Below are 13,967 nucleotides of genomic sequence, written 5' to 3'. Positions count from 1 at the left end.
AGAAAAACAGGATTCATGTAGCCAACGCCATATAGTTAGGATAACGCTTGGATGATGATGATGATATTTTTATGCTTTTGTTGGTCTTATTTTATGGCAAATGGCCCTTGATAGAGTTGAATGGTGAAACAAGACTTGGTGTCACTGACCTTATATAGTGAGGTAAGGCTTTGTTGAGTTGTATTTTAGGAGCTCTGCTTGCAGCCTTGTAAGATGTTATTGTCATTCTTTATTTGGAATCTTTTCTTTCATTTTTGTTACAATCTGTTAATTTGCTGTAGACTATAGATCTGGTGACCATTGCTCTTATTACAATTAATTATACTGTGAAATTATTAAGCCTGATGTTTGGATATTTTGATGGTTTATTTTTTGAACAAGTATTGTATTATATTTCTTGTAAGCAAGAAGAGCAAAAGGCCCTTTGAATACTAGGGGCTTATATCAACTATTGCAGTATTGCCCATGGATTAATTAGTTCTGACTTCACCTCCTCGTCCATACATTCTGGTTGGGCTGTGACATCCTTTGCTAAGCATCCTTCAAGTTTACATAAAATAATCCATTGTTTTTCTAACCAGAGACCTTGCAGCAGAGTGAACAGTTCGGCCTTCAAAGAGTTTCCCATACAATTGACTGAACTGTTGGCTCTGCTGCAAGGTCTCCAGTTAGCAAAATACTGGATTATTTTATGTGAACTTGAAGGATGCTTAACGAAGGATGTGACAATCCAACCAGAAAGTATGGACAAGGAGGTCAAGTCAGAATTCAGAAGTTGTGGTTCCTGTTGAAGCAGTTAACTGTACCTCTTCCATTTCTGTATCAGATTTTCCAAAATCTGAAGAAGGCAAATCATTGAGTGAGTTGACTGGTCCATCAAATTCTAGAGAGTTGCAATATAACCTCCAAAAAGAAGTTTTAGAAGAAAATATCTCAACTTTTTCTGCAAATGTGAGAGGGGAGATCTTGCCTCAGGATCAGTTTAATAGTAGTGAGACGATTCACGAAGTTCAAATTAAAGAAGACAGTGCTTTTGGGTCAGAGGCAGAAGAAAATGTCCACTTGGCCAGTAAGACAGAAAGGCATTCAATTTCAGTTGAGGTAATTTAAATATATATTATGGTATATGGTTTCTGGACTTTATATGGTTGTTTTTAAGCTTTATTTGTACAATATATCTGGGTTTCAACTAGCCTTTTGGGTATACGATTGTTATATTATGCTTTTGTTGTTTCCCTTTGCCAGTTCCATGTTGTGAAATGATTAACATATAAGCTTCTGTTGTCACCAATATGTAATATTAATAATAAAATAATTCCTATTACATTGTCAAATTTTGTTATTCATTTCAAACCTGTGATGAATCTCTTAAGAATGGTTAATAAGTGAAGTTGGAAGAGAAACAACTGAAAAGGCAACTGCATCAAATAAGAGATCCTATACCATATGATTGATATGGTCTCTTAGACCCTGAAGCAGGGAATCCATTCTATTGTTTGGTTATGTGAAAGTACTATAGAAGTATCTCTTGGACCTTCACATGTCAAATGTTGTTATTATTAATTTTCTCCATTGCTATGACCATTTTGAAGACACTAATCATACCATGTTACTCTTCTTACATGCCAAAACCTGAGCAAGGAAAAGATACAGCTTTGGGCACTGTCACCAGTAAGTGTGCTTGCATGATAATACTTAATGCTTTCATCTGTTCCCCAAGGATTGGCCTTTTTAACATCAGAGTGGTCAAGGTTGAGCTGGATTTGGAATTTCATCAGTGCTCACCTTGGAAAATCCAACTTAAATGGGTGGCTTTGTCCTTTTTATTTTCCATTTTGTGCAATTGCGGTCAAGGTGTAGAAGCTTGGTTTTAGAAGATTAGTGATTTTCTTTTCAACCTCTCCTTACCCTCTATAGTACCTTTTATCCAACTCTTCTGTGCATGCCCAACAAATGGGTGATCCACCCTAGTTTCATCATTTCTATGTGGTTTTCTTCTTGCCAAATATTTACATAAATTCTCAACATGGTAAGGATTTAACCATTGCGGTAAATTAGGGCCATAGGGTGGGAAGTGGGCCAAGATGGTTAATTATCAAAATAGAATCAGGGAGAATATGGTGAACACAAATGCCCAATTCAGATGGACTCCTAGGAACCTGAATACATTAATACATGGCCTAACCAGGTCAGGGGTTGAGTAGTTTTTCCCCACACGTACAGTGACATGTCTGCATCAACATTGTTTTCTGTAATTGGAAGGGCTGTACATCCATATCATTTTGTACATGCTGTCATATACTGACTGTAGAGAACACTGATGTGGGCCCCACAGCTACGCCCCCACTGTGTTCGTAGGGTAGAAGATGTTCTAGTCTGCCTAGGGTTAGCTGTTGGTCATTTAGTTGTTTCAGTTGTTATTTATTTCAGTCTTATTTTTGCTCTATTTGTTATGTAAAGACTAAGGGCAGATCTGTCCTTTCCATGTAATGAGCATAACCTATAAATATTAATTAAAGTGGTGGCGGCAGAACATTAAGCTTCTGCTCCTCCTCCCAACCCTTGTGTTCTACTGCTTCTCCTCCCTCTTCCTCTTCTTTCCTCTTATCTTCGATCCTGAAATCCATTAGGGTTCAAGACTGATAACAGTCCTGAACTTCTACTCTGACATTTTGGCATATGGATTCTACACAATGAACAAAGTTACCTTTTTCTCAAGAAAAAAAAGAAAAAGAGGCAAAAAAAAAATCTCAACATGGATGCTAGTGGAAGATACATGTACAAGGTTCAGCCTTTGGCTGTGTAGTGGTGGTTGATCAGGCAAGAGATCTCTACATGAGGCTGGTGTAGCCAATGCAAGCAGACTACAGCTAACCAGTATAAAGTGTCTCTTCAACCTTGTATCACTTAGATTTTTTATTATCTCCTATTGATTAGCCTATGATGTTCTATCCAATTAATGTTGTCTGGCCTTGATCCGACTCCAACTCAATAAGACTAGTTGCCTGGTAATCTTTATTTAGATAGGTTCTCTTAAATCTTTGGAGAGTACTCGTGTCTGATCAAGGAGAAACCTTTTTCATTTTCTCAAAGACCAAAAGTTCGGTATTTGTTTGTACTTTTCTGGGTGAAGGAATTATTCCATGACATTTTAGTTGACAGTAGTTGCATTGCAGGGATTACAATTAAATGCATACTGGTGATTTCAGATTAGCAAGCTTTTAATTATAATTTGATGTAGTTTTGTAAATTTGGTTGGTTGGTTGTTGTTGAGGTTTTGAATATACAATGCAATCTTAGAAAGCAACATTTGGACCTGGTAGTTCCCTATTCACTTTTGGCATGTCAGAAGTTTCTTATCATGCCGTAGAGCTTAGTGTGAAGCACAGTTACTACCATTTGCATGTCATGCATGCAATTTTAGGATGCTTGTCTTAGTGGCTGGTCTTTTTTGTGCAGGTAGCTGCTTCCCTGATTCGTTTCATCAAAGGAAAAGGGTATACCTTTAATCTTTTGCCATTGATTTAGAATAGTTATTTTGATATGTCCACCCAGGGAAAAAGGACCCTAAATTGAGCATCTAGATTTTTAATGTCACTAATGGTTAAATAATTCTTTCATTCCTTTAGAGGATCTACACAGAAACAAATTGAGGAAGAAATGGGAGTAAAAATTGTATTTCCCTCATCTAAGAAGGAGAACTCCATTAGTAAGTTGCTTACTGATCCAACTGATTGTTACCTTTTTATCTTATCAATGAGAAAGTTTTATATTGTTTATCTTTAGTGATTAAATGGTATCTTAAGTTGAATTCCTTTTTGTAATATTACCAATTTACTATAAATATTCCTGACAATTCCTAGTACTCCATGTCACAAAATATCCTCTGATCCCTAGAAACCCCAGTTTCATTATGGTTTTGGTGGTGAGCTAGTTTTTATTTTACAAACTTCTATTTTCTATTTTTAGATGAAATTTTTTATCTATTGAACTTTGTACTTCTCTCTCTCTCTCTCACACACACACATACATTTTTAATAAAATTCCATTGATCTATTATCAATAAAAAAGGAAAAATAGGTACATAATTATAGGATTATATAAACCGGTGTTTGAAAGGTTTATGAAGCTTACACCTTGAAGTTCACTCCTAATAGTGTAAGGTGCATTTTTGTATCTTGAGATGCCTTATTTCAAGTTCATATGTTCAATATGTTAATTGAAGTAGGCCTCTAATGGTCTAATCACAAGACTAACATTGAGTTAAGACCAATTCTAAGTTTTTTTATATATGTAACTTGTTTAGGCTAATACTTTGTTATGCTTAGCATATTTAGAATTTTAATTTGATGTCTCATTTTACTTTAATAACTTTCTAATAATCTCCGAAGGGTTAATAATAGTGCAATTATTTTCTTTAAAGCTCTGAGTGTAAATTCATCTTTACATTTTTCTAAAATGAAAGTAATCCTTTTTTGTGCGTATCTCTGTTCTGTTTTGATTTTAGTACATTTTGTCTCCAAGGAATGAGATTGCATGAAGTTGAGGCTCACTCCTTGAGGCTTATGTGCAGATGTCAAAGGTCTAGGTCCTAGTTCTTTGACTCACAACTCTGCCTTTTCAAACATAATGGAGTTCGTTGTCATTGAGAGGCTCTATAATGGGGGACCAACTGTAGGGTGCCTAATATTGTTCCCATTACCCAACACTACCTAATACTGTGATGGGAATAGTATTAGGGACCAGAAAATAGGGTTTGTAATGGAGAAATTGAAAATGAAAGAAGAGATGTAGGTGGCTGGATCATGTAAAGTGTATGCTGAATCAAGGATCTGGCAAAGGGATGAGATAGAATAGAGAAAAGAGAGGAGGTTGTGAAAAATAATATGCTTTAAAGAGAAAATATGGGTAGAAGAGAAATGTGCATTTAATGCTTTTCTTTTCTTTTTTTCTTTTTAAAAAGGAATAGAATTACAGAAGAGGATTAGAATAAAAGAGATAAAGGAAAAAATGCATACTAAAATTGATCTTTTCTCATCATTTCATTCAAAAAGAGGACTTGTATACAGGTCATAGATAATTAGACGTATACTGAGATGTTATTTCATGAACAGGTAACATTTTAAAAAGAGGAGGATTTTGGCTTTGTTTTCAGGGCCAATTAGTATGGGAAAATCTTATATATATATTAATTAATTAAAGTTAGTAACAATTAATAAAAACAAAAATTAATAAAATTTTATTAATTTTAAATATAGTTTAATTAATTAAAATTCCATTTAAAAATAGGGAAATTATAAAAATCTTCATGGGTTTTCTAACAGTCATGTGAACCTCTCCCCTATTGTTTTGAAAAAAGGTGCAAATACCTTTTTCCATCATTCCAAATGGAAAATGCTGATGTAATACATTAATTTTTTAAAATATCAAATTTACTATTAATCAACTTCATTCAGATGTAAATTTACTAAAACTAAAATACCTTAAAAAAAAGATTTGCTCCCTTTTACTTCATTTCAGCCTTAACCTTATTTCGTCCAAGAAGTGTAAAATTACTCTTTGAAAGTTGTTAGTAAAATAAATTATTGGAGGGTGAAGTTGAAAATTTAAATTGTGTACAATAACGCCTTAACAATAATATGGGTATTTTGGTAACTTCAACGCATGGTTCAAAGTATCGATATGATATGCCCCGTATCAGGCGTATTGTATCGTATCTTTTGAAAACGATACGGTCCTAAATGCCTGTTTCTAGGGTTTTGGACCCCCAATTTTTTTTAATAATAAAAAACATGCTCAAACTTCCCAAAAAACCAAAATTAAAAAAAAAAGAAAATAGATTTCAGCTGTTTCTAAGTGCCGATACGATACAACCGAAACTCGTATTGTATCGATACTTTGAACCTTGCTTCAATGTCTTTGTTATTGAAAAGCCAATGGAAGGGAGATATTTGTACTTTTTTCAAAACTATAGGGGAGGTTTTTGTTAGTATCAAAACACAAGGGTGGTTTGTAGAATTGTTATAAGAGGAGGTTTTTATAATTTTACCTAAAAATAATACGAAAATAATAACAAACCAATACAATTTAAAAATTAATAAAAAATAGCATTAAGATACAAAAAATAATACAAATTTATCTAGAGCATAGGAAATTGGCCACTCTCACTAAAGCGCAACTTGGATTGTGATTGGATAAATTAGATATAATCCAATAAAAATAATGCTTGAATTGGACTTGGATGGCCACTGTGTAATTGGAAATGTCATAGAGCTCCTTCCTCAAATTTTCTTAACAAGCCCGTGCATCACATAGGTCCCAACTAGTACTTGAATAAAATGATTTGTTGGTTGAACCCTAGGCTTGTTTTCATTGATTTAAAACTTGGATTGGAAGTCTAATTGGCCAGTAGTTGGATTGGTGGGCCAACCTTGCTCATCCAATGGTATGAATGTACTTGTTGCTCTAGCTTCCAATGGTAGTATGTCCTGTCTCATGTTGGCTTAAAAGTATGTTTGGCTTGACTTTTCTTGTTGCAGCCATTGAAGGTGTTTCTGTGGAAAGTGTAGCTAAAGCCTCAGAAAAAGTACAAGTTATACTGGATGAGGTCAGTTTGTTGATGTATTGCACTGAATCTTACTTGATTTTGGTTAGGCCTGTAAGTGGAGCGAATTCGAAACGAATCAAATGATATTTGTATTCGATTCCGATTAAAGAATAGCTGATTCAAATTCGATCCGATAGCCGTCAGTCATTGAAAAATATAAATCGAATTTGAATTCGTTTAAAATATTGAATATTCGAATCGATTCAAATTCGACTATTCTATAAATATTGAAAATTCTAAATCTAAAAATCATTATACAAGAAAAAAACCCTAACTTATGAGCACAGAAGAAGCAACCTCAAAAGATCAAGAATAAGAAGAAAAGAAAAAGCAAAAAAGCACCTGAAAAATCTAAAAAAAAATAACAGAGAAAGCAAGAGATGAAAGTGTTTGGATGGCTATAGTGGGTAGAAGCTAAGACTTGAATGATAGAAGTTCAAACACCACGAAACCCATTTGTCTTCGACAAAACCTGGCGCTATCTCCTTTTTTCCCTCTCCATTCTACCTCTGATTGCTGCTGAGAGGTAATTTGGTCCTCCCAATCGTTTAGCGACATATGGCTTTTGGATGACACCTCGGAGTTGACTCAGTAAGTTAGCTTAGAGCACCTCGCTCAAGCCGACCTTCACCTCGGCAAGGATGAGCTAGCAGACCTGTAAGATTATGGCAACCTGTTCTAGGAGCCGGCCGAGCTGAGAGGGCCTAAGGCGACTTGCAGGAAGAGCTCACTAATTGCCCCCAGTAGTTCACTACCAAAGGCGTCGATAGCGCGACCACTAGAACGACTCACCATGTCGTTCGCCTCGACTTTACTTAGACAAATCGTAACCTCTGTGAGGATCTAGTAACTGATGCATTAGTGCGCCAGGAAAGCAGGAAAACGACTCCACAAAGAGCTCAAGACCATTACATTGTATTCCCTGAGTCCAGGGAACTATAGAAGGCGCCCAAACCCACTCAGAAAGGTACGCACACTAAACCTTCTAGAGCTCTCTCACTCTTTCAAAAAGCTTCTCAAACATCTACTGACTTAAGCATCAGAATGCTCTCCTCGGGTAAAAAATACCTAGACACTGACCTTCTACTCCTTGTAGCACACATCAACTCGGACATTCAGACATCAACTTGGCCCCTATAGCTCGACCTAGTTAGGTAGACATCTAGTCAGAGTCTGAGTCACAATACACGAGGGAAAGTCCAGATTGTGCGACATCAATTGGCGTTGTCTGTGGGAACACGCTACAAAATCTAAGTTCTCTATTACTGTTTTTTTCAAAGTTAAGAAATGGCTTCCTCAAGCAACCAGCTTGCCAGTAACAACAACAACAACAATGATAATGGCCGAATCCCCACTGTTACTATTGGACAAATCGACGTTCCTCTATACCCCGTAACTGTACCAAAAAATGTAAATGCACCTCTTCCTGCGGTTGAGCCCGCAGTAGCTCCTGCAACAGTAGTCACGTGCTAATTCTATGATCTGGTACGTTGTGTGTAGGGAATGAGCAAGAAACTCAAATCCTGGGAAAACAAATTCGCCATTGTAGTAGGACAGCAGCAACCACAACAACCACAACAACAACAACAGTAGCAACACCAATGCCAGTAGGTGCCTCTTGAGCAGGTACCCCAACACAGTCAGCAGGTGCCTCTCGGGCAGGTGCCTTAGTCCGTAGCCAGATTCAAGGATCCAATGGTGTACCAGGGATCACCAGCAACCAGCCTCCCTTCGATAATGTGGCCCTCAATAACAACCAGCTACCGATGGAGAGCCAAGCTGCAACTCTCGTCGAGACCGAGGCTGCAAGCTCGTCTGTAGGGACCAAGAAAAAGTGCGGAAAGCACACTCATTGCGCTAGGAAGAAAAGCCAGCTTGCTCTAACCAAGGAGGCATCGGGAAGCACTACCAGGCTGGTACGCTACCCGAACAACCACGACTGACTCGAGCATCCCCCTTGGCAACAGAGATACTTAAGGTGCCAAGGCCTAAAAACTTCAAGGCACCGCCTCTCAAAACGTACAAGGGAACCACAGATCTAAATGAACATGCAGATAGTTATCAAGCCCTTATGTTGCTCCATTGGGCCAATGACGCAAGTATGTGCATCGCCTTTCTGACTACATTGAAAGAAGCCTGGCTTTGGTAAGATTGGCCCCAGGTTCCATCAAGAATTGGGATCAGTTTGCCAATATGTTCACCAGCCAGTTCGTAACCAGCAGAAGACACTCGAAGTCCGTGAGACGGTGCGAGAATATGTACGGAGATTCAACATGGAACGTTTGAAGATTCCAGATTTGGATCCCGCCGTGCAGTTGACAGCAGCCAAAAATGGTGTACGCCACCCCGAGCTACGTTGGGAAATGGAGTTAAACCCGTCGGTAGCCATGGAAAAGTTCCTCGTCGTCGCAAATCAGTTCATGAAAGCAGAAGAAGCTGTGGGATTGAAGTCCGACTTGATAGGAAAGGGAAAGCAAGTTGAGGAGGAAGCAAACAACAAGAAGAAGAGGAGAAGCAAATCCCCTAGAAGAAGCAAATCTCCAAGAAGAAGTGAGTCGCAGTAGTTTGCCGCGAAGAAAAAGCAAATCGCCACCTCGGAGCTTGACTCGGAGACGAGCCACTCCACCGTTGTATAATAGGACTTTTACCCCTTGAATACTAAAAGGGGATAGATTTTGATGCACATAAAATCTAATGAATATGCAAAGTGGCCGCCCAAGATGAGGGGCGACCCAAATACCAGGAACCCCAACAAATACTGCCACTTCCACCGGGATGTTGGCCACAACACTGAGAATTGCTAGAACTTGAAAAACAAAATAGAAGACCTAATAAAATGGGTGTATTTGAAACAGTTCATCAAGGATGAACGACGACCTGAAGATCAAGGCAGAGAGGTACCCCAAGCAAGTTGGGAGCAAGATGCAACTCCTAGAAACCAACAACAAGAGCGACCTGTCTGGGCAACAATCAACATGATCACAGGAGGGTCGATTATCGCCGGGTGCACCACCTCAGCGAGTAAGAACTTAGTTAGGGAACTAGAGCAAGAAGACAACAACCCGTCAAAGCGCCCAAAAAGAGGAGGTAATCTACTTGACCGAGGATGACATGCATGGGATCCAATACCTGCATGACGATGCCTTAGTAGTGAGACTGCTCATTAACAATTTCAGGGTGAAGAAAATTCTTGTTGACTCTGGTAGCTCCGCCGGCATCTTATTTCTAGAGGCCTTTGAGCGAATGGAGCTCGGTAAAGCCGACCTACAGCCTGCCAACATTCCTCTGATAGGATTCAAGGGAGAGGTAGTTTGACCTATTGGAAAAATAAGAGTACTGGTGGAAGCAGGTTCGCCTCCCCACACGGTGCGGTTTGATCATGATTTTCTAGTGGTCGCCACACCTCTATATAATGCCATACTAGGCCGACCTATCTTGCATACCCTATGAGTTGTTGTTTCAACATACCATATGGCTATGAAACTCCCTACTGACATAGGCATTAGACTGTGAGGTGATCAACTAGAATCTCGTAAGTGTTATGTGGCCGCCTTAAAAGCAAAGGGCAAGATTGCCGTCGACATTGGCTTGGAGCCACTACCTGAGAATACAGATGAGTGAGCTCATCCTACTGAAGAAACCATTTCGGTTCCGGTATCTCAAACGGAGCTAGAAAAGACACTACAGATAGGAGCTCGCCTGAAAGACCTAGTGTGCTTCGAGCTAGTAAGTTTTTTACTTAATGATTTGGATGTTTTCGCCTGGTCGGCTGCAGAAATGCCTGGCATAGACCCTGAGCTGATAACTCATAAATTAAATGTTGACCCAACAGTTAGGCCCATTCGGCAGAGGAAAAGGAACCTCGCCTCGGAAAGATGGCAAGTAGTAGATGAGGTGGGGAAGCTACTAATAGCGGACTTTGTGAAGGAAGTCTAGTATCCGAGCTGGATAGTGAATCCGGTGTTGGTTAAAAAGGCCAATGGCAAGTGTGCGTTTATTACACAGACCTGAACTGAGCTTGTTTCAAAGACAGCTTCCCCTTGCCCTGAATAGATCGCCTGGTGGACACGACCTTTGGATTTGATCCGTTGAGTTTTATGGATGCATACTCTGGCTATAACTAGATTCTGATGGACCCAACAGACCAAGAAAAAATGGCCTTTGTAACAGAAATGGGCTTGTACTTCCACAAAATCATGCCCTTTGGACTGAAAAATGCTGGAGCAATGTTTTGAGACAACATAACCTAAAATTGAACCCTAACAAGTGTGCTTTTGGTATAACATCGGGCAAGTTCCTCGGGTACATCGTCAGCTAGTGTGGTATTGATGCCAACCCAGATAAAATCCAGGCAATCCTAGACATGCGACCTCCTAGCTTGGTTAAGGAAACCCAAAAATTAACCGATCAAATAGCTGCCCAAACCGATTCATGTCCAAGTTGGCAGGGAAGTGCTTACCCTTTTTTAAGGTCATTAAGAAGAACCAAAGCTTTAAGTGGACTAAGGAATGTTAGCTTGCCTTCGACGAGCTGAAGAGGTATCTTAGTTTGCCTAACAAAACCTAAAACCGGGGACGAGCTCAAACTCTACCTCTTCGCGGGGGATGAGGTGGTTAGCGCTGTCCTAATAAGAGTTGTAGATAAAATACAACGACTTGTTTACTACGTGAACAAAGTCCTGCACGCCGCTGAGACCAGGTACCTAGACATAGAGAAGCTCACCTTTGCGCTAGTACTAGTAGCTTGGAAACTAAGTTCCTACTTCTAGGCTCACACTATTGTAGTCCTTACCGATTGACCTTTGAGACAAATTTTTCAGAAGCCCGAGGTCTCGGGGAGACTGACAAAGTGGGCAATAGAACTCAGCGAATACGACACCCGTTATGAGCCACGACCAGCGATAAAAGCACAGGTTCTGACAGACTTTATTGCCGAGTGCACCTTCAACTCGTCGACCCCTGAAGTGATCGAGCTCACAACCACGTCGGAGGCCTCAACCAGTGTGGCCCAACCTCTAACTCGTGAGATTGCGAGCTGGGATGAGGAGCCCTGGATACTCCATGTGGATGGCTCGTCCAATCAGAGTGGAAGCGGAGCTAGGTTGATACTTTATGGACCTAGTGAAGTAAAACTGGAATACACGTTCCGATTTTTGTTCCGAGCATCAAACAACGAGGTCGAGTATGAGGCACTCATAGCTGGGTTGGCACTAGCAAAGGAGGTTGGAGCCAAACATCTTGTGGTTTGCAATGACTCACTACTTATGGTAAATCAAGTGAATGGTGAGAATGAGGCCCGGGAACCTGCCATGTCAGCCTACTTGGCCAAAGTATGAGAACTCCTGCCCAACTTCCATTCTTGGTATCTCCAACAAATTCCGAGATCAGAAAACATAGAGGCCGACGCACGCCCTCTCTAGGCTAGTGATGATTGACTCGACTAAGAGAACTGTTTACATTAGAAGAGCTACCTCGCCCGCCAATAGAAAGAGAGGCAGAAGAGGTCGCCAATATAACAACAACAGAGCCGAGTGGAAAGACCCAATTTTTGCCTACCTAAGACAAGGCATATTGCCGAAAGAACGAAATGCAGCTCGACGGATAGAATGATAAGCAACTCGCTACGTGATAGTAGGCGAGCAACACTACAAAAGATCTTTTACGTTGCCATATCTGCGATGCCTACACCAAGATGAGGCCAATTGGGTGTTACACGAAATCCATGAGGGTGTATGTGGACGACATTTGGGGGGCAGGGGCCTTGCTCAGAAGGCCCTGCGACAATGGTACTACTGGCTCGCCATGAAAGCAGATGCCGTCAAGCTAGTACGTCGATGCGATAAGTGCCAACGACACACCAACATTCTACACCAACCTGCGACCGACCTGAAATACCTAATCAACCCATGGCCCTTCACACAATGGGGCATAGACTTGCTGGGCCCCTTCCCCCCAGCGAAAGGTCAGAAAAAATTCCTAGTGGTGGTGGTAGACTACTTCACCAAGTGGGTGGAAGTCGAACCGCTGGTCATCATAACAACTCACAACGTCCAAAACTTCTTCTGGAGGAGTATCGTTTATAGGTTCGGCCTACCAAGAGTATTGATCTCGGATAACGGGAAACAATTTGAATACATCAAATTCCAGGGCTGGTGCGCACAAATGGGAATAAAGCAGAATTTCACCTTGATTTCCCTCCCCAAGCTAACGGTCAGGCTGAATTAACCAATAGGGCGATCCTCCACGTTCTCAAAGCTCGACTCTCCTGAGCTAAGGGTTTGTGGGTGGACAAGCTGCCCAGTGTACTACCAACAGAGATGGAAGTACCAACGCTGCGGTTCGAGGAATTCGCTGAAGAGATGAATGAAGATCTACGAGCAAACCTTGATCTAGTAGAAGTGAGAGACCTGGCTTACATTCGGACTGCAGCATACCAACAATGCGTAGCCGGTACTATAACACCTAAGTTAAGAGACTCCAATTTAGAGTTGGCGACCTGGTACTCAGGAAAGTTATGGTATTTGAGCCCGGTGTAGGAAAGCTCGACCCGAATTGGGAAGGCCCTTATAGGGTCTCCAAAATTTTAGGCGGAAATGCGTACAAGCTCAAAACACTCGAAGGGAAGGCAGTACCCCGAGTATGGAGTATAGATAACTTGCGTAGGTATTACCTTTGAAGCGAAGTGTTTTGAGCTGTGCTTACAGGTTTGCTAAAGCTCGCTAAAGATAAGCCGACAACTCGACCAAGAATCACAGAAAGCAAAAATTGACGAATTAAAATTACAAAGCCATATTTGACTAGCGTGACGACAAGCCAGCCGAGCTAAATAAACAAGTGGCAAAAGCTACGCTATGAAAATATCAAGTTCCATTGAAGAGATAAAAGAAGGCCAAATGGTCGTACAAGGATACCAAAAAAAAGTTCCATCAAGTTCCAGCAAGTTCAATAGTTTGGACATCAATAGGGCACACAGGCCCCAAAAGAGATTATAGGAGTGCACCGGCTCCCGGAAATAATAGAAAGACCACCACCACTAGATCAGTCAAGCTGTAGGGCTGAGCTACTCATCACCATCACCATCCTAGGCCTCGTCGTCGCCACCCTCCTCGTCCCCGTCTTCGCCATCGTCCTCCTCTTCCTCCGGGGTCAAGGGCTTCTTGTCGACCTATGTGATGAGCTCGTCTGGCACATTAAGCACAGAAACGAAGCCAAAGTCGAGAGAAGGATACAACGACTTCAAGTAGCAGCGGCACAGTTTGAAACCCTTCTTCAATGAAGGGATGCCGTCCTCCGCCCTTCTCGTACTCCGGGGACCTCAAGAAGTGAGCAACAACCTCCTTCCCAGCTCGGAGCATGTCTTG

The 13,967-nt window shown here is 40.7% G+C and overlaps 1 protein-coding gene across 2 annotated transcripts in view; it reads left to right on the top strand.

Annotated features, from left to right (window-relative positions):
• Positions 1–13,967, top strand: part of LOC148869090 (Putative eukaryotic LigT) — a 51,651-nt gene that overhangs the window by 23,408 nt on the left and 14,276 nt on the right. For both annotated transcript variants that reach the window (XR_016107062.1, XM_088968859.1), the window contains exons 4-7: positions 827–1,101; positions 3,460–3,497; positions 3,630–3,709; positions 6,540–6,607. Coding sequence is in view for 1 of the 2 variants with exons in the window: in XM_088968859.1 (XP_088824985.1) it covers positions 827–1,101; positions 3,460–3,497; positions 3,630–3,709; positions 6,540–6,607 (461 nt within the window). In the remaining variant the exon portion in view is untranslated. The remainder of the gene's footprint in view (positions 1–826; positions 1,102–3,459; positions 3,498–3,629; positions 3,710–6,539; positions 6,608–13,967) is intronic.

Source organism: Nelumbo lutea, chromosome 2 (genome assembly GCF_056320005.1).
Source record: "Nelumbo lutea isolate HS-2025 chromosome 2, American lotus-T2T, whole genome shotgun sequence".
In the NCBI taxonomy this organism is placed as follows: domain Eukaryota; kingdom Viridiplantae; phylum Streptophyta; class Magnoliopsida; order Proteales; family Nelumbonaceae; genus Nelumbo; species Nelumbo lutea.
Note: the sequence above shows the minus strand (reverse complement) of the source record. Positions and strands in the feature narration are given on the sequence as shown.